A 22,825-nucleotide genomic window follows, 5' to 3' on the forward strand; every position below is an offset into this window, starting at 1 on the left:
TCCTTTTCTCAAGTGTTTAAAACACACCACAACCCACACAGTTCATTCCTAATGCTCACACACTGTAGTTACAACCAGAACACAAGAACAGAATAGATCTTTAGTATTTTACAAATCAACTTCCTACATACATCTGCCCTACTCCCTCCTTTGGGCTTCTTTTTAATACATTTTATTTTCTATAGTTAATTTCAACTATTGATCTTTGGCATATGGTTATTTTTGAGTCAACTACAGAAACCCTGTTAACTCTGAGCATGAAGGAGAGGGGATGTGTGCATGTTTCTGTTAAGTATTCTAAACCGGTGCACAACAAAGTTTTTCCTGACCACATGACCTGGCAGGAAAATTGGCCCTGAATACAGGTTATTAGTAGTAGAATAGTGAAACTACTACAGTATTTTCTCTCTGTTGTACAGCTCCCTTCCTGCAGGCTTCTCTCAAGTACAGACAGAATGAGAAGACATGTTGAGGAGAGGGAGAGAGACAGTGAAGAAAGAGAGAGGGGTACAATTTTAATTCCAGGGGAGCAGAGATTGGCGGTAGTGTAGAGCGGAGGATAAAACTGAGAGCTGTCACGACACAGAGACACAGCGCTAGAAGAAGACAGGAACACGTCGGCCTGGAGATGGGGAGAGTGGGCGGCTGTGGGCGACAGACAGATCCAGACTCCAAACAAGCTTAACGGGAATGGAAAAACATGAAATGTGCAGCACATGAAAGCCTGATGTGTAGAATTCACAGGTGAGGTGAATCATTTAATAGTGAGAGAACAGGGCTAAATTACATTGTTACAGTCATTTAGCAGATGCTCTTATCCAGAGCATTTACAGTAGTGAGTACATTTTTGCTATGGTCCCCCATGGGAATTGAACCCAAAACTCTGCTGTTGAAAGCACCATACTCTACCAACTGAGCCACATGGGACCATTGCTAAATGAGGAAATGGAAACAGGACCATTGCCATGTGAGCAAAGGAAAGTGCACACTGAGTTTGTGTTTGATTAAAGTCACACCCACATGATCTAAGTTTATTTCATGCAGTATGTTCTGTACAGACGCTCCTACAGAATGTGCGCTCTGAACATCCACATCAGACAACTGTTTCTCAGCAGGTTTCTATTTTTTTCAGATTAAAACCTAATTTTACATTTACATTTAAGTCATTTAGCAGACGCTCTTATCCAGAGCGACTTACAAATTGGTGCATTCACCTTATGACATCCAGTGGAACAGTCACTTTACAATAGTGCATCTAAATCTTAAAAGGGGGGTAATCAAGACAAACAGTTAAGAAGTAAGATGATAAAGAAATCCGTTGAAGAAATATGAAGATACAAACTTGGCACAGGCCAATACATCTTTGACACTAGTGGTGGTGGAAATAATGACACCCTGATGAGTGGCCGAACACAAAGTTATACAGACAGACTGACCGTCAGTCAGGTAAATAGCAGAACACTGACAGAGACAGATATATTTAAAAAAGGACAGACAGACAGAGGTCAGAAGATGTGTCCAGTCCATGTCTCTGAAGTGGGACAGATGGCAGCAAAGTCACAGAGATGACACAGAGGGGGACTCTGCTGACATCACAGTGTGCTATTTAAAGACACACACCCAGCATCTCCACCTCACCCTGTCCATGCAGGAGCTGTATGTAAAATTACTTTGTGTGGCAATTTAATCTTTGATCAATTGTGAGCAAATCACCACTTTAAGATTTATGCCAAGAGGTTTTATTATTTTATTGCCAAACGAGGAAGTAGCCTGGGTACAGAATATTGAAGACTACTGAAGTGCAAATTGTGTCTGTGCTCGTGAGCTGAGACTGTTCTCTCAGGTGATGGACTTAATATTCTAAATCATAAATGTCTTCTGTAATCGCCTGAGTGTCCAGCACAATGGTTCTGGTGACTTGAGAACCAGGCAGAGGGAGGCTTGTCTCATTTCTGTTTGAATACTCTGCACACCCCATGGCCAAAGGGCACCTCCCTGCTGGTCTCAGAACATTACACTGAGTGTACATGATAACAGAGAAACTCCTACCACTGTCAACATGGTAGCAGGGGGAGAGGGAGAAATAAAAAGTTTATGTGTTTCAGGGAAAATACAATCTGCAATGTAAGAACTGATACTATTTGACGCTAAGACACACAGCCCTACAGTTACATGTAACAGCTTTCGTCCCTCTCCTCGCCCCTACCTGGGCTCGAACCGGTGATCCTCCGCACACATTGTCGATAGTTACCGTCGAAGCATCGTTACCTAACGCTCCACAAAAGCCGCAGTCCTTGCAGAGCAAGAGAAACAACAACTTCAAGGTCTCAGAGCGTGTGACGTCACCGATTGAAACACTATTCGCGCGCACCCCGCTAACTAGCCATTTCACACCGATTACACATACCCAGTGCAAACATACACATACTCGCACAAACATTATGCACAGCAGAATACGTTTACTCATTCGTGGTAAAAGGAGAGCCTTGCCTATTAAAATGAGCCTTACCTATTAATGTTATGCAGATATCTATCTACATTATGAATCATCTTAGCCTGAGTAACTGAGCTGAAAGCTAATTACAGACATCAAGGACAGCATGATTGTCCATAGCTTGCCAGTGCACCCCACAATAACCTTATATAATTGAACTATTAACTGTTTTGGTGCCTGCATCTCTGCATTTAAGAGTGAGTATTGAGCTTCATGTTTTAGAATCTGTATTCCCAGTATGTTACCTTAGACCTGTGATTAGCAGTGATGTGCAGTTGAGGTGCAAAAAGGGAATGAAACCGTACTTTTGCTTCCCCCTGGTGTCCATGCACTGACACTGCAACTCACCCAAGCACCTGGGTCGTATTCACTAGAAACAAAACATGAGCAGGGTGGGTGAAATGCCAAAGGGGAATTGCTCCTAACAATGAAATAAACAAACGTGTGCACAACATTTGAGAAATAAGCTTTTTGTGCATATGGAACATTTCTGTGATCTTTTATTTCAGCTCATGTAACCAACACTGTACATCTTGTATTTATATTTTTTGTTCAGTATAGTTACCTCGCACATCCGTGTACTAGTCATTATTTTCATTCTGTGTTGAAGGTCTTATGAATAAGGCCGGTGATAGAAATATGCATGTAGTGCAATGGCTCTCTGCAGGAATTGTCCTTGTCTATGGGGGTTTCTCTGGTAAATTATGATGAGAACCATTAGCATTCTCTGAGGGTGTTTTCACACTTGGTCCCTTCCAGCCAATTTTTTTCTCCACTATATTTTTTTGTGCAGTGTGATAGTGTGAACAATCCGTAAGAACTCAGACCACCAAAGAATGAACTCCGAAGCGAAGCGAACTTAGACCATCGCGAGAGGTGGACTGAGTTCGGTTCCCATTTTTAGGGCAATGTGAACACAAAGATCCCCCAGCTTCGGTTGTCATTATTCCCGCACCACACAGTAGACTACTGCAACACCGTGTTCACTACATTTGCCCCTCACATTGGTGCCACAAATTAGATAAAATTGTGATGTGCAGATTTGCGGGGGGCATGTACTGTTTAAGGATCTTGATTAGCAAGGATGACCAGAAATGCCAAAATATGCCTGGAGTTTTTAGTTCAGATAATGGGCACCTGGGCAACAGCTCTATTACAGCATTATTTAATCTGCTGTTCTTCTGTTACCAATAATATTTATGTTAATATTCTGATTGCATTTAGTTAAAAATGAGACGTAATTGTAATCTTTTAGCTTCCTAAATGTAAGTAGGTATATGGTATATTTTGTTGTCCAATAACACATTCTGACTGAATGGCTTGTCCTGCACTCACAGTGCATTGAATTAATGTTGGAAAAGGATATTGGTTCCTTTCTAAACATAGCAATGTGAATGAAAAGAGGACTCTGACAACAAAATAGGTGAAGTGAACTGGCAAAAATCAGATTCCTCATACAAAGGCATGGGCAATGTGAATACAAAGAGAACAGATCTTTTGCTTCTTCTTTTTTACCCTCAGAGTTCACTTTAAAGAGGACTAAGATCAGTTATTTTAAAAGGAGACTATATGTGAAAACACCCTGAGAGGGATGCGTCAGCCAGGCTTCACTGGCTCCCCTTATCCAGGTATTCCAGGTTGGGTGCGTCCAGCCTCTGTTCCTGATCTTTGTTCTTAGTGAACTCCTTCAGTAGGTCCATGATTTCACCTGTGTATACATCAGGTACAGGCTGGGCCTCTGTTGAGAGGAGGGAAAGACAACACACATTCAGTTAACTTCAACTGACATTTCATATAGAATGGGCAAATTGGCTCACCATAACACTAAGAAAGTCAAGCAAAACAGCTTGAAAATAAGAACTATTTCTAAACAACAGTATAACTAACTGTATTATATGTCTTTGCTTGCCCTGGTGTAGATCAGAGTGGATAATCACAGTTGATAAGATATGAAGCTGAACCACTCTCCTCACCTGTTGCCCAGTAGTAGATGTCCCAGTCGTTGCTAGGCTCATTGATCAGTCTGTCATACTGTCTTAACTGGTGCTCGGTCATTGTATTAAGATATTGTTTGGCAAACAGGCTGAAAGGGGAAAGACAATGGTTGGTGTGTGCAAGTGTATGGTTTTGAAATGTGTCCAAGACTCAGATACACATATTGTAAGTTGCACACTATAATTAAATCATGCCTCTGCCACTGACCACACATGCTGCCTGACCTTAAACCTGATGGTTTATAAATGTCTTATATCTCTATCGTGGGCTCTATCATAGTATGAGCTTTGCTTTTGATTAAATAGAAGACTAAAATCAATACTAAAATATATATAGTATGATCAGTGGTCCACTCACCTGAGCAATATGCAATTCTCCAGCATGCCCCTCTTTCGGCTTTGGAAGAGCAGGCGCCGTCTCTTGATGTCCATGGTCTCGCCATCCTTCTCTGTCCATGGGGGCAGGGGGATCTCAATTAGGTCACCCCTAGAGTCATCAGGTGCCTCTCCTTTGTAACCCCTTGTAGTTACTAGTTCTGCCACAGCTGGTCTCCATGACGCCTGGCATACCCCACTTACCAGCTGGACAAAATAAACAACATCCTTACCAACAACTGGACTGACTGTACACAACGACATGGATATGGTTTTAATGCTAGAAAAGTAGCTTACAATGACTGTCCTGTAGGGTACTCACATGTCAGATTGGCAAAGGTCATAGGCTAAATCAGATGCAGAAAATTACTTTCAAACTCTGTAGTTTATGGGCTAACTTTAGTTAGCTTCAGTCAGAATAGACAGCATTTCTAGCCAGCTAGCTCGCCAGTCTTGGCATTAGTTATCTAGCTAGCTAACGTTAGCTACTACATTCAATCGACTGTCCTAACAAGTTTCAATGTCACATGCCCAAGTACAGTGGAATACCTTTCTTGCAAACTCAAAGCCCAACAATGCAATAATCAAAAACAATGAGGCTAAAACTAGAAGAGAAAACACGATATATAAGAAGAAATATGAAGAACACAGCAAGTAAGCATACTATACCAGGTCGCAATTGTAAATGAGAACCTGTTCTCAACTAGCTTACCTGGTTAAATAAAGGTGAAATAAAAATAATAAAAACTATATACCGGGTCAGTTCAAATACCATATTTACAATGTGCAGAGAAGCCGGAGTGATGGAGGTAGATATGTATAGGGGTAAACTGACGAGGCATCAAAAGCAGCAACGTGTGCGTGTAGAGTCAGTATAAATGTATGTGCATATTATGTGTGAATGAGCAGATGATGGTGTGTGTAGGCCCATGTGCGTGTGAATAGACCGTACAAAGGTTAAAAATAAATTAAAAATACAACGTAAATGAGGATACCAGGTTAATTCAAATAGTCCGTGTAGCCTAACGTTTATATTCCAAATACGACTCACTCTTTTAGCAACGAAAGCAGACAGCATTGTGTCCTTCTTATTTGTGACTACTGAATCCTGATGTGACTGTTCTTGTTGACTCGAGAGCAGCCGGTGTCCCAAAATCGACAAGTCCCTGCTTGCTAAAGACATTCACATAATAACAGGGGGACACAGCAGGAAATGTCCGCTCCAGCTTGGGGAAATAAAAGGCGCCATATTGGTAAGGGAAATTATTAGTTCTTCCAAATGGTTCTTGAAATGCATGTTAAACAATAATACGTGTATCAACATGTCTCATATTTACATTATATATTCACGTATGTAACAACATATATTATTAAGCTGATAGCTAAATAATTGTTTACGGAACCTCGTAATATCATGCCTGTTTTGCACGGGAGATATTTGAGATGCACTCCTCGATTCCGCTTCTGTTCTGATGTAGCAGCAACAAGCTAGCTGAGTGTTTACCTGAATGTTATCCGTTTTTGCATGTAGACTTCCATAACAATTATATCACATTTTGAAAGTATAGTATTTGTTGACTTTTTAATCCGGGTTTGTAATTTATTTGTTTGCCTTTGGTATTCCGTCCACGCCAGCTTCCCTGCAATGGGAGGGAATGCGAGGTGATGCTAGCTAGCCATTTCGCTAACGTTCGCCACCTCGCTAGTTTTTTAAACAATATTGAGACGCTAACTGGATAACGTTAGCCAGCTGGACTAGCTACATCAATAAAACATAGACGCACGGAAAGGTGCAAAATATGCACCTTTAGTTATTTCCTTGCGTTTATTGCCAAGTGTCGATTGCTGAGAGAACGTAGCCAGAGGCTGCACTGCCAACCCAGGACTCGGGATGGCGGCTAAAGCGGCCGATGGTGGTGGTACAACTGACCTCATAGACATCTACGACGAGAAGTTCAGTCAAAACAACGGGGAGGTGAGACAGGCCGAGAGCGATTATGAAAAGAGCTGTAGTTGTGAGAAGCTGAAAGTGAATGCAGAAGATTCTTGAAGTGGGAACAAAAATAACTTGTTGAATGAGGTTTGATTTTAGCATGACCAGCATGTCAACATCTTACATTAATTAATGTCAAAAATCATACTATTCAATTTCTTATCCTTGATATCAACAATACACATGTGGAGGTTATTGTTCTCTTGTAGTTTGTCAGATTTTTCATGGATGGTCATTGTGAGTGATAAACTAGGCATTGAGGGATTATGTCTATCTTCTGTCCTCTCTATAGGATGGAGATTTTGCAATGACAGCAGAGGCAAGTGATCTTTATGATGATGTGCTCACTGGCTCTGTGAGCCGGGAAAGGAAATTCTCAGAAGATACTATCCCTCTCAGCAAGAACCAGCCAACGAAAGAGGAGAGCAAACCAGCAATACTGTACACTTACAGTGGGGTGTGGAACAAGAGACTGGCTGTATATGTGGGCAACTTCTCCTGGGTGAGTCTCCCACCATCACCATTACCTTCTATCCAGTTTGCTAATATATTAGCCTATGTTCTGTAATGAGATACAGCCACCTAGGCCTATTACCTTTCTGTCCCTATCCTTAATTTTTACTCATCTTCTCCCTCTTTCTCTCCTTTGTACTCCTTTACCTCTCTCCTCAGTGGACCTCTGACAAAGACCTTATTAACGTGGCTCGCACCTTGGGTGTGAAGGACATTGTGGAGATCAAATTTGCTGAGAACAGAGCTAATGGCCAGTCCAGAGGGTGAGAGTTAGGCCTATCCACTGGGCATCATTCTAATCTAATGTGATCTATTTCTTCACTGTTTATTAACTGGGTGTTTTGTCATTTCATGACTGGGTCTGGCCATGGTGTTCTAGGGAGACCTGGAGACACCTATTGAGTCAAAATAGTCTTCAAATAAATATGATGCTCCAGTAGCTAAGCTAAATACAGATCTTACAGATGACTACCAACGTTTTATTATTTATTATCTGTGCATGATCCAGAGCCAAAGTGTTGTTTCCATACCCTGAAGAACTGGACATGGCTGCTCTGGTGGTTACTGATGGCTAGTCGATTATGTTGTGAAGGCCTTTCAAAGCTCTGGAATAGCCTTTCTATCCAGCTGGTAACATAAAGTACACTAGCTGATATTTGTCTTTTATCTCTATAGATACGCTGAGGTAGTGGTGGCCACAGAAGAGTCATTGCAGAGGTTGCTGGAGACTTTGCCAAATTGTCATGTTAATGGGGAAAAGGTGGACTGCCGCTTTGCCACACGCCAGAATCTTGCCGTGTTTGAAGCCCAGGCTAATAAACGTAAGCACACATCTACTTACAGCAAATAAATTGGTACTCAAATCTATCTCGTAAGAGATATCCAATGCTGCATAGAAACAAAATCAAACTGTCCCTCCTCCTTTTCCATAGGTGTCCCCAAGCGCTCTAACTCAAAGGAGTCGTCAGATACTGGGGACAAAACGCCTCCGTCTCCCCTCCTGTGCTCAACCAGAACCACTCCACTGTCCCTCACACTATCCAACCCCAACACATTCACAACAAACCTCCCCCTCTGTCAGTCCCATACTTTAGGCTGCCGCCTCCTCTTTTCCCCCACCTACCCCCACACATTCCCCCTCCCCCCATGCCACACCTTTTCCCTCCACCACCTCTACGTCTCCCCAGCCATCCTCCTCCCTCCCTGCATCTCAACCCCGCCTTCTTTCCTCCAGCACAACATGACAACTACAGTCAACAACACAACACACCGTACAACCGGCACAGGTGAGCTCATCCACTGTACTTTATACTATGGAATTATTTTGTATTAATTGGTAAACATGTCTATCACAAGTTGTATGGATATGTATGTATGTATGTATGTATGTATGATGATGATGATCAGTAAGGGAGTATCTCTTTCTCTAGCAGCAGGGACGGTGAAGCGCCCACACCCCAAATGCCAGAGGGAGAGTTTGATGAGCTGATGAACAGAAACAGAGCAATCGCCAGCAGCGCCATCACCAAGGCTGTGTCTGGAGCTACTGCTGGTTAGACTCTCTGAAACATTCCTACATTAGACACTCAAATACAGATTCATGATGATAAATCTAGACTAGAGACCCAAAGACATTGACATGTGCAGTACACAATGCAGATCATGGTCATCTTAAATCTTGTCGTTGTAATAAACTCTGTAACCTCGCCTCGTGTAGGAGACATGCCCCTGGCCATTGAGACGCTTTTGACTGCCATTGCTGTCATCAAGCAGTCAAGAGTGTATGGGGACGAGCGCTGTCGAGCTCTGGTCACCTCTCTGAAAGACTGCCTCTTCTCCATCGAGAGCAAGTCTTATGGCTCCAGGTCAGTGCTGGAAAAATTGTTTGGACCTCTCATGGACAGTTCTTCCATCACAAATGGATATTGTAATGTGGCCTCACTCTTAACTTGTTCTCTTTGTAGGAAAAGACACCGTTCCCGTGACAGAGAACACCGTTCCCGAGATAGGGAGCGAGACAGGGAAAGAGAACGGGACAGAGGCAGAGGAAGGGAAGAAAGGGAAGAGTCCTACAGCCAGGAATGGGAGGCTGCAGGAATGTCCCGCCGGCACCGAGAACGCTCCCTAAGTGGGGAGAGAGATGGGAGAGACCGGGAGCGTGTTCGGGAACGAGATAGACATAGGGAGCACCGCGAGCGGCACCGCTAGGTAAGCTCTCTGGGCCTGTCGTATCTCCAACACGTCTCCCCTCTAATTCTGTAATCTACAGACTACCACCACTTACTCACACTAATTGCCAAGCACCTGTTTTTTCAGTCAACCCTTTTGTATTTACTCACTCCTGACAGAACTTTTCTTCTTTTCCCCCCCCCCCAGGACATTCTAGGTGGTCTTAGTCCCCGTCAGGCTTGAGTAGGAGGGGAGGCAGGACTTTATTTCTGAACCAAGCTGCTTAAGTCTGGGATAATGGATGAACTGATGGTGAGACAAAATGAATGTCCATAGTCCCCCGTTCACATTTCCCTGGTACTCAGCAGCCACCAAGCATTTTATCTTATCATAATCTTCTGATCTCATCCATCACCAACCCCCTCTTTCTTAGTGTTCCTGTCTTTGTAATTTTATTTTTGATTATAAATTGACGGTTTCAGGGTCGTGGCTGCAACTTTTGTTGTTTGCCACACCGACATGCACAAAGCAGAGGTACATTTTTTTGTATGTTGAATTGTGCAGTGTTTTTTCCCCCCTCTTCCCCATTCTTTTGTGTCAAACTTGAACTGATTAAAAAAGGCTGTTAAAATGAGTTGGAACAAGTGTGTTTATTGCAAAAAGGGATTGCTACACAAGAGGACTAGGTAGTTTTCAATGCCTGACCCATGCTGCTTAAAGGGGTTCGCCTCCAGTCTTGTTTATTTACACAATGATGTAAATTACATGTCAAGTGGCTGTAGCCAACAAAAAAACATGTACAATTCAAACAAGGTATGAAAATAGTCTCTTGAGGATGTCAATCCATCAGAGTGCACTGCCTCACTGGCTGTCAGCAAGGGCTCGTCTATAAATAGGCCAGATGATTCTTGTTGGTGGTTGTATCCATCATTTCTCCAGGGGTGCATAATTCAGCAACTTCTCAATGAGGTCTACATGGGCCAGCAGCATCCTCCGACAGCAATACCTCTTCAGACCAAGAGCATCAAGGGCATCACTGCCAACCAAACAAAGGGGAGCAGATAGGCTACTCCTGAAACATATCAAACTCTCCTATGTCGCTATTAAAAATATCAAATGAAATAAATGAACACAATATTGAGAAAGGGATTAATCTTAGGGAAATACAATGTAAACCATGACCACAACAAACATGTATCTCACCCTTCAGTGTATTCAGCTTGAAGGAGGCCAAGGTACGCCTCCCATTTATTACCAACGATTTTCCCACATGTGAAGCACCGGACCGGGATAATCATTTTGATTTCTTTCGACTGAGGCCCTGAAAATAAATTAGAACAGAGCAACAGAATTACGAAAAATGTATGCACTCTGCTGTAAATTCCTCTGATTAAGAGCGTCTGCTAAATGACAAAAAAACGTAGTTAATGTTAAGCTAGCCAGCCAACGGCAGAATTGTGGCTTGAAGAAAAAGGTAGTTATAACATGATAAATGCATAACTGAACGAAACCGTATAGCCTATCAATTTTGTAGATAGCTTGACAGCTATGGTTTACTGACGCTCAGTCTAAGCGTGGACATGTAAACAGAAGTGCTAGCTAACGTTACACAGTACTAGCGAGCGCACACATTTCCAAACCCGTTGCATTTAACTAGCTAGTTAACCAAAAACGTGTTAGAATAAAAACAGCCATGTTTACCAATGTGTTTTATATCATGGCTAAATAGAGACTCAAACAATAAAGTAGTTATCGACTCACTGTAAAGTAAATGTTCTGCAGTAACCCTAGCAAACCGGAAAGAAAGCACACATGTAGCCAACGCGCGTCGCTCCTCCCTCAATACTGGGGCATGTTCAGGGCCTGCAACGTTACAGGGGGTTCTAGAAAGGTTTGATTGAATGCGCTGCGCCTCATTCATAGCTCCATTTACCCCTCATTCATAGCTCCATTTACCTTAATTTATTGATGTTTTCATGGTACACATTCGATTTCCCGAAGATATTAGGGCTCTGTTTAGAATATGACTCTCCCCTCAGTTTTCTCATTTGGACTAGTCCAATACTAAATTCACATGAGTCACATCTGGAACTGGTTATCTCTTCGAGAATTTTAAACAGCACGTTGTTTAGAAACCCTATTGGCCAGCATGGTAATATTTAAAAGCCCCTGGATATCTCCTATTTCTTCTTTATGGCTTCTACAATTTGTCTCCTTTTAATGACCGCTAACATGTGAATGGTGTACATAATACAGTCAGTCCTATTAATATCAGTGATGATGGAGGAAATGAAACAATGACAGGAGTGCATCATCCTCAACACAATGAACCCTAGCTAATTCTATTGGTGGAGAGTGTAGGACACAAAATTATTCACAGCTATCAAAGAGATCCTTGAGTCTATGCAAGCTGTTTCATTGCCTTTAATAAAGGTCAGGTCAAGTCACAAGACAACCATTTGGATTTACACAAGGAGCATTGGAGTCAGGGGAGGGAGTGTGCAAGAGGGAAAATATGTTATATAGGGAGCTGGGATATCATGAAAATATAGGTTTAATCATCATCATCTGGTTCTCATTCTCCATTTACAATAGTATTACACATCAACATGTCACCATCATTACCATTATTTTAATATCACACAGAACATGTGCTAAAATGTGAAGTCCTACTGGAATTATTGCATTTATACGCTCTTTGAGACCAAGGAAAATAACTGATAGATTTTATTTAGTACTCTGTGACGTGATGACTAGGCTATTTGAACATGTATCTGCAGAATATGTGTCTGTTCTGTTGCTGTGCTGAGGGTATTGATATTGCATCATGGTACGCTTACATGCCAGGGTTCAAGCAAGATGTTTGATTGGGTGTTGAAAATCTCCTAGACCTTTGATTTAAAAAAAAAAAAAAAAAAGTGTTTGTCTGTTATCAAAAATAGGAGTGCTTCTCTGTAATGAATAGGGAAACAACAGAAGAAACTATCTCAGTTTATCTACTAAATAAATCCAGCTATTTCTCTACTCCCATCAATAATGCATGCTTTCTACTTGGATTCTAGGTTTATCAAACTATCAAAAAATATGAATGTATTAGAAAATAAACCGTAATGCGTGTATTATCATCATTTCATCATACTTTCAAGGCTTTCCTGGAGGTTGGATATGGATGTAATATATTTGTGTATATGCTGATTTGCTGAGCATGACTGGCCAAGCTAATACATACATTGGTACACCACATATTACATGTAGAATATTTTCATTCTGAATCGAAATTCATACATACAATGTACAGTACTATTACAGTAGCTGCACAGTCTCTCACACTATCACTCTAACATGTATGGTCTTCAAATAAATAGAGGAATTTCAGTGTACTTCCTGAATTGACTGGAATTCAAATGAAATTGACCCCAAACCTGCTAGGCACTCACAATAGTATGTTTATTTAGTATACTTCATACTTCACTTCATATGACCTTTTTCAAATCAAACAATATAAAGTTACTGCATTTCTACTTCTAACTTATGTATTAATAGACCCAGAAACATCCTAATGTTTATCAGTGAATACTGGATAAATATGGTGTTCAAGTACTGTGTATATGTGTGTCCAGTGTAACTGTTGGAGTGCATTTGTATGGTGATTAAAAGCGTGTAGACCTATAAATAGGTGCAGTTAGAGGGGTGGAGCAAATTCATGCGTGAGTATACTAGCAGGGGCCCAAAAATATATTACTTGAATGTTCACTGATGTTTATATTCACTACAAGTAAGGTCAGACTGAATTAAAGTTAAGAAGCACAGTGGCTCCCCATAACCCCATCTCTACCAGCTGCATGATAGTCTATGAACCAATCAGCAAGTGACTCGTTAACCCATCGACCAATAGGTTTTGATGATGAGTGGTGGTGGTTAATTTCTTCGTGCCAACAACAGTGCCCCCAACAGGATGGCACCAGCAGCGATGATGGCACCACCAATGAGGAAGGGCTTCAGGCTTTCCAGGGAGTCCGTACTGGCCTCTGCTGCCTCCTCCCCCTCTGGTGCCCCCTCTGGTTCAGCTGATCCATCCTCCATTTGAGGCTCTTCCACAGGGGCTGCTGGGGGTAGAGGCTCTACTTGAGCAGGGTCAACCTTTTTAGGGGGAGCTGCCTCCTTCTTCTCTGTCTTCTCTGCTTTAGAGGATGCCTTGGGCGCTGGTGCCCCGCTCTTAGCCTTGGCTTCCATAGGATCCAGAAACAGAGGTGGGGTTGGTCAGCTGCTTCACTGATGGAAAACAGCAAGCAGAGGCAGACAGATAATCACACAGATTAGACTATGTTATCTGCTCTACTGTCCCCTGGTGTTATTATACCGACAAGGAGCATCAACATACACAGGAAGTATTATACACCTCCGTATTCACTGCAGAATGAAGTAAAAGCCTCATGTCAGTAGGGCCATCATGTGACCTTCACAGACAAGAGGACAAACAGAACCATATTGTCCCTGCTATATACATTATCTGGTTTGTTTATTACATTTGTAGAGCAAACTTCCAGTGGGTGGAAGCAACACTTTAAGTCCAACATCCTGTCATGAGCAATCTCATGGGAAAGTTAACTGCACGTTTTGTAATCATGCTGCTGCAGCTGCTAAAAAAAAGAGCCAATTTGACAGAGGCACAGAGGTGTATGCATGTCTTCTGCACTCCCCACACGGTCTGACACAAGTGTTAATCCAGTCTCAGCATGCAATAAATATTGTCTCTGTATATTTATTTATTTCTCCCTCTCTCTCTCCCTGTCTATCTCTAAAATGGCATGAGTCATACAGTGTGTACTGTTAATGGAGGTCAAGATGGAGGAAAGCAGACAGGAATAAGGAGAGGAGAGAGTAATAACATAGTGGGGATACAGAATTATCCAAAGGCAGGAAAATAAGAAAGAGAGAGACGAATTAAAGAAAAAACAGAGAGATACTATAATGGATGTATCTGAGGATGCCCGATGCTGGCACAGGATATGAAGATAGGAGCTGCACAGGCCGTGATAATCCCATAGACCAAAATACTGAAATTGCATGAAGGTAGAAATCTGGGAGTACATACCCTCAGGCTATTCTGTTCTTCTCTCCAACAGCTCTGTAACAATGGCCGGAAGGTTGGAGAAATGGAATTGCTGCTCAAAGACTGTCAGAAGGAAATCAGTAATGTCCTCAAGACAGAAGGAGAGTAAGTAAAGAGATGGAGGGCACAGTGAAAACAGAGGGAGGTGAAGGAGAAGGACTGGGATGTACCATCTGGGCTGCAAACAGTGGGGGTGTCCATATCTTTACACTGAATTGTGTCTTGGGTCAATTTACTGTATCTCTCTCTGCCTAGCCATAGAGCTTAGGATGTATTTTTAAAAATAAATTCTTGTGAAATTCTTGTAGAAGACTACTATAATAATTATAACAATAGTGATTAAATTGTATATACTGTATAAATATATATAATAATACAAGGCAAAGATTTGCATACCCAATGTGTGTCATCATGCTGCCTCAAAATGTGTGTGTTTCTGAGTCACTGTCACATTTGTAAAGGGGCAAATGTGCTTGTTGTTTGTATGTTTCAAATTTGATCTCAAGTGTGTTCAGTACATGGCTTCAGTTGAGTACTTTCTTGCATCACTGTCCCTGACTGTATCTAAATAAAATATCTCCCTGTGATGCTAAGGGGATGACATCATTCAAATAATACAGCCAAATAATTCAGTCAAATACTACTGTATGCCTACATTGTCATTATTGTCATTTAGGAGACACTCTTATCCAGAGTGACTTACATGAGCAATTAGGGTTAAGTGCTCTGCTCAAGGGCACATCAACAGATTTTTCATCTAGTCTGCTCTGGGATTCAAACCAGAAAGCTTTTAGTTATTGGCCCAACACGCTTAACCGCTAGGATACCTAGGATACCTACCTACCATTCCACTATGATTATTTGTATCCACCCATCAATTACATATGAGATTTAAAAAATCATAAATAAAATATTCAAACTCGCCATTAGATGTTTTCTGGCCCTGGCTGCTTTTGTCTTGTTTTTGACAATTCAATTATAACATTTGAACCTTTTCTCACCACTGTAGTAATGCATTAAGGTGGTTACCTCCATGTACTAATAATACTAATATATGGGAAGAAACAGGATATAGCAGGATGACTTATAGTAGAAGGAACATCCTGGCAGATGCCTACAGCAACATTCCTGCATTCCTAAAACACACAGCAGTAATGTATGACATTAACAAGCATGGCCAGCAGGGCTCAGTCAATAATCAAATAAATGTCAATGCCAATGCCGACAGTCAGGTTTTGTGCCTATGTGCCTGTGCCTTGTAGCCTATACTGTAAGATTGGCTGATGTGTTATATACAACAAACTTACAACTCTGAAAATAAGTATCCATTTGGGATATCAAGTAGGACTATTGTCAGCAGTGTCAACATTACTAAGAATGAATATTTCAGACAGATTATTTCTATTTTTGGGTGATGTCTGCCAGTCTGCCTTGGACAGATGACCCAAAGCTCTTTGAGTCGCAGCAGACTGATGGCTGTAGGGTAGCCTTCCCAAGTTGTGTAGACTATTAGTGTTTGCCTATTTATGGCAAATGCATTTGGCTAATTATGTGCCTGTAATAGTATTTGTTTTGCTGATGTTTAAAATAAAATGTGGTCAACCCATGTTTTGCATTTAGAGCCAGTCCGAGCGCAGGGCACACCTATTTAATAAAGTCTAGCTCAGGAAATGACGTGAGTCCACGCCCAAACTCTATAGTTGGAGATTCCTCGATATTCACAAACCATCAGTCGTGCATTTTACAGTATGCCAGCGATTTATACAGTGCCTACAATCGCCGAAGCCTGCGAGAACGACGCAAATTCAACTGGCTCTATTGTAGGGTGATGGATGACGTAAAGTTCCTACGTAAATGGCGCAGTGGTGATTCGGTTTTTGATCCGCAGCTGCGGAATATGGAATGGGAATAGAAACGACGTATCTTTTCAGGGGTAAAAATTGGTCTGACGGCTGGTATTACAACAACCAATTTATCGGGACCCGCTACTCCAGTAGCCCGATTGTGATCGGGAGTTGTCCGGTTGGTTGTCACATATGATACACACAATATAAAAACATTGTGTAGCGATTTATTTATTCAACTTCACTGTATGTCAGTGAGAAACATTGTATGGATGAACCTCCCGGCACTCCTACATGGCGTGAAGAGACATCGGTCAGCGGATATCATACATATCGACGACGTGTTGCAATTTATCAAATAATCAAGACCTTGAATACCAAGGCAGAGTAAATGGAGCGCGTGTCTGCACGGTTTTGACTCTAGGTTACGGTATGATCCAGCTGCGAATCTTATCCGATTGCCTGGCCCGGATTCCTGTGGAACCTTTCACTTGAAGTACAGTGGCTGGATTCATAGGGAGGTACGTGTGTGTTCTGCCAGCCACGGTTCAGCGCAATATTGTCGCTGCGGTATTTTACAGGGTTTATCCCTGGCAGAGCACTGGTCCAGGTCCGCGTTGAGGTGAGCTCGAGGTGGACAAGAGTAGGATGGGAGAACGAACAGAACCGATGCAGTGGGTCTTGGCAAGGCATCGTCACAATACAGGTGAGAAAGAAGCCCAACGGCCGATCAATGTAATGGGATGGTGTCATACAGTGACTGCTTGGATTTCTTATCTATTTAGACAATAGCCTTTTCTAAATATCAACTGGGGTAGCAATATTACTAATACCCCCTTTACCTACCTTGGTGATAATGAAGTGATAGCAGAGATTAGGAAAATCCGGACATTAGGTTATATGGCCCAACAATTATTGACCGTCCATTATTGATTTAAGGAAGGCTCAACCCACAGCAAACCTCGAAGATTAGGCTAGATGTATTCAAACCTTTTCTCGACCATGTCTTTACTCCTTTATTATTGCATCATTGTGGAGTCGTTCTGCAGAATGTCCAGTGTTTTTGCATTCCACTCAATAACCCTTCAGGACAGGGCAGGCTATGATGCTCATGTGCAGACATGCAGCAGGCAGAGAGAGACTGGATAAAGCACATGTAGCTCAATGGGTGAAGACCCAGCCTTTTATCAGCCTCATAGCTGGGCCTACAGAGATAAATGCATGTCATACCAATAGAATGAATGCCCAGTCACAATCACTTTATTTCCATGAGTGCCAATATAGCTTCCCTAGGACTGCCAAAATATCTTCCCTAGGTGCTCTGCATGTTTTCATGAAGGATCGAACATGGACAAGTGGATCATGTAAGATATGTGAGTTTGTACCACAGGTGTATGTCTGTGTATCAAGCATGATCTGTTTGCAGTAGCGTAAAAGTGATCTAAGTGATGTTCTGAAAGTTGTTACTACTTGGAGAGAGTTTTTATGAATGTTGTGTAACACTAGAGAACAAAAGCCAATGGGCAGAGAGATGCAGTGTACATGGATTACGGTCACGTTCAGTGGATTTGAGACTGGTTTGCCCCCTAAAGTACGTTTAAATCCCTGTAGTAATCTCACGTTCAGACTCAGTTTTACCCAGCGGCGTATTCATTATGCTGATTCTGTTGCAAAACGTTTCTTAAACGGAAGCAACAGGAATGAAATGGGGCGGGACCTACCTGAAATAAGCTTTTTGTGCATATGACAAATGTCTAGGATCTTTTCTTTTAGCGTATGTGAGAAGAGGACAGGTTTTACTCACTTTTTCCTTCTCAACCTCTCCCATCATTTATGGAATAAGCTTGATTTCAATCCCTGAGTTGAGACTGGAGTGTGTATGTGTGCTGTGTGAGATGTACATTCATGTTGCACACGCACAGATCTGTTTCCATTAAGAGGTGCTTTTGCTTTGGTCATTTCACAGCAACAACTCCCTAGCCAATAATTCCCATCACAACAAACAGGTGTCACATTCTGGACTTCATGACAACAATTTACACAGAATTCTCCAACATAAAGATACAACTTCTATCATGCTTTCAGATTGAATCTAATATGGGAAAGATCACACTGGTGGTATGGCCATATTATACATGAAACTGCTTTTCTCAGAAACCTGGTGTCCCTGTCTGACAAACACAACCATTTAAAAGCCTAATAATCCATTAGATCTACAGTAGGGGGCTAAGAGGTTCCTAGCCACAGTACAACAGAATACTGTCTGTTTTGTTTACACCTGCTTCCACTTACTCCCTCCCTGCTGACTCCCCAACCCCCACAGAGTACCTCTCCACTCCTCTCCTCTCCTGACGGTTGTGTCTTTCATAAAGTGTGTCTGAAATGGCACCATATTCTCTATAGAGCCCTACGGACCCTAGTCAAAGGTAGTGCACTATTTATTAGGAACTTATCAAGTCTCATATGGTCATACATTAGGATAAAAAATTTGGTCCTAATGAGAAAGAGAAAATACATGCATTCAGAGAAATACATTTAGTTTAACAAGTATTAATTGTTTCTTAAAAAGATGGTCAACATTATTGCCACCCCTGTTTTCAATATCTCACCTTGCGAGAATAACAGTACTGAGCCTTTTTGTTAAAATGTTTTATGAGATAGGAGAACAAATTGGGAGAACACATTGGGAGGGATCAGTCTTTTTTCCTCATCTGTATCAAGGGTGGCAATAATTATGGACCTGACTGAATGCCACATACTGTATTTGTTCTAGTGTGTGGTGGTGAGAGGACACAGGTGTTTGTGGAAGCATAGGGGGGAAACTCCCGGTGCGTTGTGTATTTTGCGAGTTCAGCCTTGTGGTGTGAGGACTGAGGAGGATATTAGGGGTGCAGTGTGAAGTGTGTTGGTGAGGTGTTTGGCATGAATAGGGGAGAGATTGGGACGTTATTGAGAGAGTCCACAGGGGGATGTTAACCCAGGCTGGCAGAGCGGTACTATCCCTCCCTCTGTCTCTCGGCTCCCAGCCCTGTACCCGTCTGCTCCAGCCTCCATGTGCAGCACTCTCTCTGTCTGCCTGGGTCAGTGTCACACTATACACAGAGCTTCTCTCTTTCTTTCTCTCGTGAGTTCCTATATACTCGTCACACGCTCTCCTCCTCCTCCGTTTCTCCTAGTAGACCTACTCCTCCATCTTCCTCCTTCACCTGTCTTTTATTACGACATCCTCTTCCATGCACCATCCAGCCTACCTTTAACGTGAAATCTCTAGCCTATCTCTCCCTCTCTTACTGTCTCCTTCTCATCTTCCTGCCCCCCTTCTCACTCTACCCACACGCTCATTCACTATTTATATTTTAGAAGAGGTTTGTGACCGCGAAAGCAGTGTCATGCGTTTGCACCATTTCAAAAGTGAAGAAACCTACATTTTCTCTCCTATCCTCTCCCACCTCCCCATTCTTTATCTAGCTATTCCAGGTTTTGGCTTCATGCCGCTCTTTCCCTTTTTTAGACTGAAAGCCATGTGCCACTCACTCCCACTCTCCCTCTGCCTCTTTCTCTGTCTTTCGCTCACACTCCCGCCCACTCAATCCCTTTCACCTCTCCTCCCTCCACACTCTATTCTGTGACTTTGTGTGATAGTATATGCATTTGGATGTATGTGTGTAAATATGAAGTTCAGATTGTGTAGCCCACTTGTTTGTGTGTACTCATTATGCATTATGTGCAGTGAAGTCTCTGTCTTTTGAGTCTGATAAAAAAACATGAGCTGGCGCACACCCAGAGAACATTATTTTATGTAGAGGTGCTGACTAACGGAAAATAAATTATAAGCTATAAAAATAGTCACACATTCCATATATAAACTCCCAGTAATTTATTGGGGAAGTCACCATTTTGACATCACTGTGCCAATCATCAACATTTTGGATGCTGATTTACCCAATAAATTACTGTTAGTTTATATATGGAGTGTGCAACACTTTATTTTGATGTCTTTGAGTCTGGACAGAGAAAATAGAGCCTTCCTGTGTCACATAGAACCGTGTGGTTTCTCCCTGTTTTATGAGAAGAAATTGGATTACTGTATTTCAAGATTTATTAGAGGAATTGGATCAAAGGTATTATTACAGTTGTTCAATGTCATTGTTTCCCTCTACATAACTTGTTCAATGTCAGTGTTTCCCTCTACATAACTTGTTCAATGTCAGTGTTTCCCTCTACATAACTTGTTCAATGTCAGTGTTTCCCTCTACATAACTTGTTCAATGTCAGTGTTTCCCTCTACATAACTTGTTCAATGTCAGTGTTTCCCTCTACATAACTTGTTCAATGTCAGTGTTTCCCTCTACATAACTTGTTCAATGTCAGTGTTTCCCTCTACATAACTTGTTCAATGTCAGTGTTTCCCTCTACATAACTTGTTCAATGTCAGTGTTTCCCTCTACATAACTTGTTCAATGTCAGTGTTTCCCTCTACATAACTTGTTCAATGTCAGTGTTTCCCTCTACATAACTTGTTCAATGTCAGTGTTTCCCTCTACATAACTTGTTCAATGTCAGTGTTTCCCTCTACATAACTTGTTCAATGTCAGTGTTTCCCTCTACATAACTTGTTCAATGTCAGTGTTTCCCTCTACATAACTTGAAAGTGTAACAATAAAAGTCAGCACAGAATGTTCCTTGATTTTCTATTCTTCTGCTTAACCATGACCCCTCAGTGCTATACTGTACCATGCTTGAGGCAGAAGGAATGGAACCAGCTAGTTCACGGGCCACAAAAACAGCCATGCACACAATATTTTATCACAATGTTTGTGTATGTACAGTTTGATCTGTAATTATTGAATCTCTTAATAAAGATGACCAAAAAAGACTGTATAAAGAATACAAATACTGAGCTATATTGTATATGTTGATATATTGTATGTAATAAAAAAAACATTTAAACAATATATATTATATTAATCCAATTGATCAGAGAATGAGATTTTGTGTAACAAGTATTTTTTTTTTAAAACTAAAGATGGGGGGGAAATGGTTGGATCCTCTTTCACAATAGCCATTGTGAGGAAAACGACACACACCAAGCCTCTTTCTAAAATGTTTTATGAAATTGGAGAACACTGCCTCCTGAGTGTCATCAAAGACCCACCAGCTTATTTTACAGAATGAGGTATTTTCTGCATATGCATTGTATGGAACATTTCTGGGATCTTTTATTTCAGCTCATGAAACATGGGACCAGCACTTGCGTTTATATTTTTGTTCAGTACATTTACATTTACATTTAAGTCATTTAGCAGACGCTCTTATCCAGAGCGACTTACAGTATAAATGTGTGTTGATATCAGTTGGCAGGGGTCTTCAACATTATTGTGTTTTGATGTTTTTCTGATCTTTTCTAAGACAAATATTTCATATATTTGACAAGAAATCCTTTGCTTATTCATTTTTTTAGGATAAACTTAAACAAAACAGGTGTAAATATTCCTTAATTTCTCAAAGATAAATAGACTCGTAGCTTTTATTTGACACCCAATTTGACATGCTCCTTTGAACTTAACATGTTGGTGCACATGGGTCATTTTACAGTCGTGGCCAAAAGGTTTGAGAATGACACAAATATTAATGTTCAATAAGTTTTCTGCCTCAGTTTGTATGATGGCAATTTGCTTATACTCCAGAATGTTATGAAGAGTGATCAGATGAATTGCAATTAATTGCAAAGTCCCTCTTTGCCATGCAAATGAACTGAATCCCCAAAAAACATTTCCACTGCATTTCAGCCCTGCCACAAAAGGACCAGCTGACATGTTAGTGACTCTCTCGTTAGCACAGGTGTGAGTGTTGACGAGGTCAAGGCTGGACATCACTCTGTCATGCTGATTGAGTTCGAATAACAGACTGGAAGCTTCAAAAGGAGGGTGGTGCTTGGAATCATTATTCTTCCGCTGTCAACCATGGTTACCTGCAAGGAAACAAGTGCCGTCATCATTGTTTTGCACAAAAAGGGCTTCACAGGCAAGCATATTGCTGCCAGTAAGATTGCACCTAAATCAACCATTTATCGTATCATCAAGAACTTCCAAGGTGAGCGGTTCAATTGTTGTGAAGAAGGCTTCAGGGCGCCCAAGAAAGTCCAGCAAGCGCCAGGACCGTCTCCTAAAGTTGATTCAGCTGCGGGATCGGGGCACCACCAGTACAGAGCTTGCTCAGGCAGGTGTGAGTGCATCTGCACGCACAGTGAGGCGAAGACTTTTGGAGTATGGCCTGGTGTCAAGAAGGGCAGCAAAGAAGCCACTTCTCTCCAGGACAAATATCAGGGAC

General features: G+C 41.7%; 4 protein-coding genes across 7 annotated transcripts in view; 2 read left to right on the forward strand and 2 right to left on the reverse strand.

Moving 5' to 3' along the window:
* Positions 1 to 2,976: 2,976 nt before the first annotated feature.
* On the reverse strand, positions 2,977 to 6,081 carry LOC118360268 (succinate dehydrogenase assembly factor 2, mitochondrial-like). The gene is made up of 4 exons (XM_035739569.2): positions 5,915 to 6,081; positions 4,847 to 5,070; positions 4,468 to 4,577; positions 2,977 to 4,232 (listed from the first exon to the last, which is right to left on the reverse strand). The coding sequence occupies exons 1-4, from the start codon at positions 6,044 to 6,046 to the stop codon at positions 4,102 to 4,104; spliced, it is 597 nt and encodes a 198-aa protein (XP_035595462.1). The 5' UTR covers positions 6,047 to 6,081; the 3' UTR covers positions 2,977 to 4,101.
* Positions 6,082 to 6,180: 99 nt separating this feature from the next.
* LOC118360244 (cleavage and polyadenylation specificity factor subunit 7-like) lies at positions 6,181 to 10,172 on the forward strand. The gene is given in 10 exon segments (XM_035739545.2): positions 6,181 to 6,838; positions 7,149 to 7,358; positions 7,529 to 7,632; positions 8,045 to 8,190; positions 8,302 to 8,346; positions 8,349 to 8,655; positions 8,800 to 8,921; positions 9,087 to 9,234; positions 9,334 to 9,577; positions 9,746 to 10,172. Coding segments are annotated over 9 exon segments (1,410 nt in total). The 5' UTR covers positions 6,181 to 6,754; the 3' UTR covers positions 9,746 to 10,172.
* On the reverse strand, positions 10,170 to 11,466 carry LOC118360279 (DNA-directed RNA polymerases I, II, and III subunit RPABC5). 2 transcript variants are annotated; one of them, XM_035739583.2, is made up of 3 exons: positions 11,300 to 11,466; positions 10,742 to 10,859; positions 10,170 to 10,574 (listed from the first exon to the last, which is right to left on the reverse strand). In XM_035739583.2, the coding sequence occupies exons 1-3, from the start codon at positions 11,457 to 11,459 to the stop codon at positions 10,466 to 10,468; spliced, it is 387 nt and encodes a 128-aa protein (XP_035595476.2). In that variant the 5' UTR covers positions 11,460 to 11,466; the 3' UTR covers positions 10,170 to 10,465. The 2 variants fall into 2 exon arrangements, with proteins under 2 accessions (XP_035595476.2, XP_035595472.1); XM_035739579.2 differs by having other exon boundaries at positions 11,240 to 11,350.
* A 4,891-nt stretch (positions 11,467 to 16,357) lies between these two features.
* Positions 16,358 to 22,825, forward strand: part of LOC118360304 (diacylglycerol lipase-alpha-like) — a 45,900-nt gene continuing 39,432 nt past the window's right edge. For 2 of the 3 annotated variants that reach the window (XM_035739595.2, XM_035739605.2), the window contains exon 1: positions 16,358 to 17,201. The gene's annotated coding sequence lies outside the window, so the exon portion shown is untranslated. The remainder of the gene's footprint in view (positions 17,202 to 22,825) is intronic. The other variant, XM_052483646.1, reaches the window with a different exon arrangement.

The sequence above is a fragment of the Oncorhynchus keta genome, chromosome 2, assembly GCF_023373465.1.
Source record: "Oncorhynchus keta strain PuntledgeMale-10-30-2019 chromosome 2, Oket_V2, whole genome shotgun sequence".
Classification (NCBI taxonomy): Eukaryota; Metazoa; Chordata; class Actinopteri; order Salmoniformes; family Salmonidae; genus Oncorhynchus; species Oncorhynchus keta.

What these genes read in the sequence shown, in the direction of transcription:
- LOC118360268 (XM_035739569.2), bottom strand. Translation starts at nt 6,046, where the DNA reads ATGTCTTTAGCAAGCAGGGACTTGTCGATTTTGGGACACCGGCTGCTC. An exon ending in GAGAATTGCATATTGCTCAG is followed by an intron (nt 4,578 to 4,846) that starts GTGAGTGGACCA and finishes TTCCCCTTTCAG; the next exon opens with CCTGTTTGCCAAACAATATC. An exon ending in CATCTACTACTGGGCAACAG is followed by an intron (nt 4,233 to 4,467) that starts GTGAGGAGAGTG and finishes TCCTCTCAACAG; the next exon opens with AGGCCCAGCCTGTACCTGAT.
- LOC118360279 (XM_035739583.2), bottom strand. Translation starts at nt 11,459, where the DNA reads ATGAATGAGGCGCAGCGCATTCAATCAAACCTTTCTAGAACCCCCTGT. An exon ending in TGCAGAACATTTACTTTACA is followed by an intron (nt 10,860 to 11,299) that starts GTGAGTCGATAA and finishes ATTTATTTTCAG; the next exon opens with GGCCTCAGTCGAAAGAAATC. An exon ending in CAAGCTGAATACACTGAAGG is followed by an intron (nt 10,575 to 10,741) that starts GTGAGATACATG and finishes TTTGGTTGGCAG; the next exon opens with TGATGCCCTTGATGCTCTTG.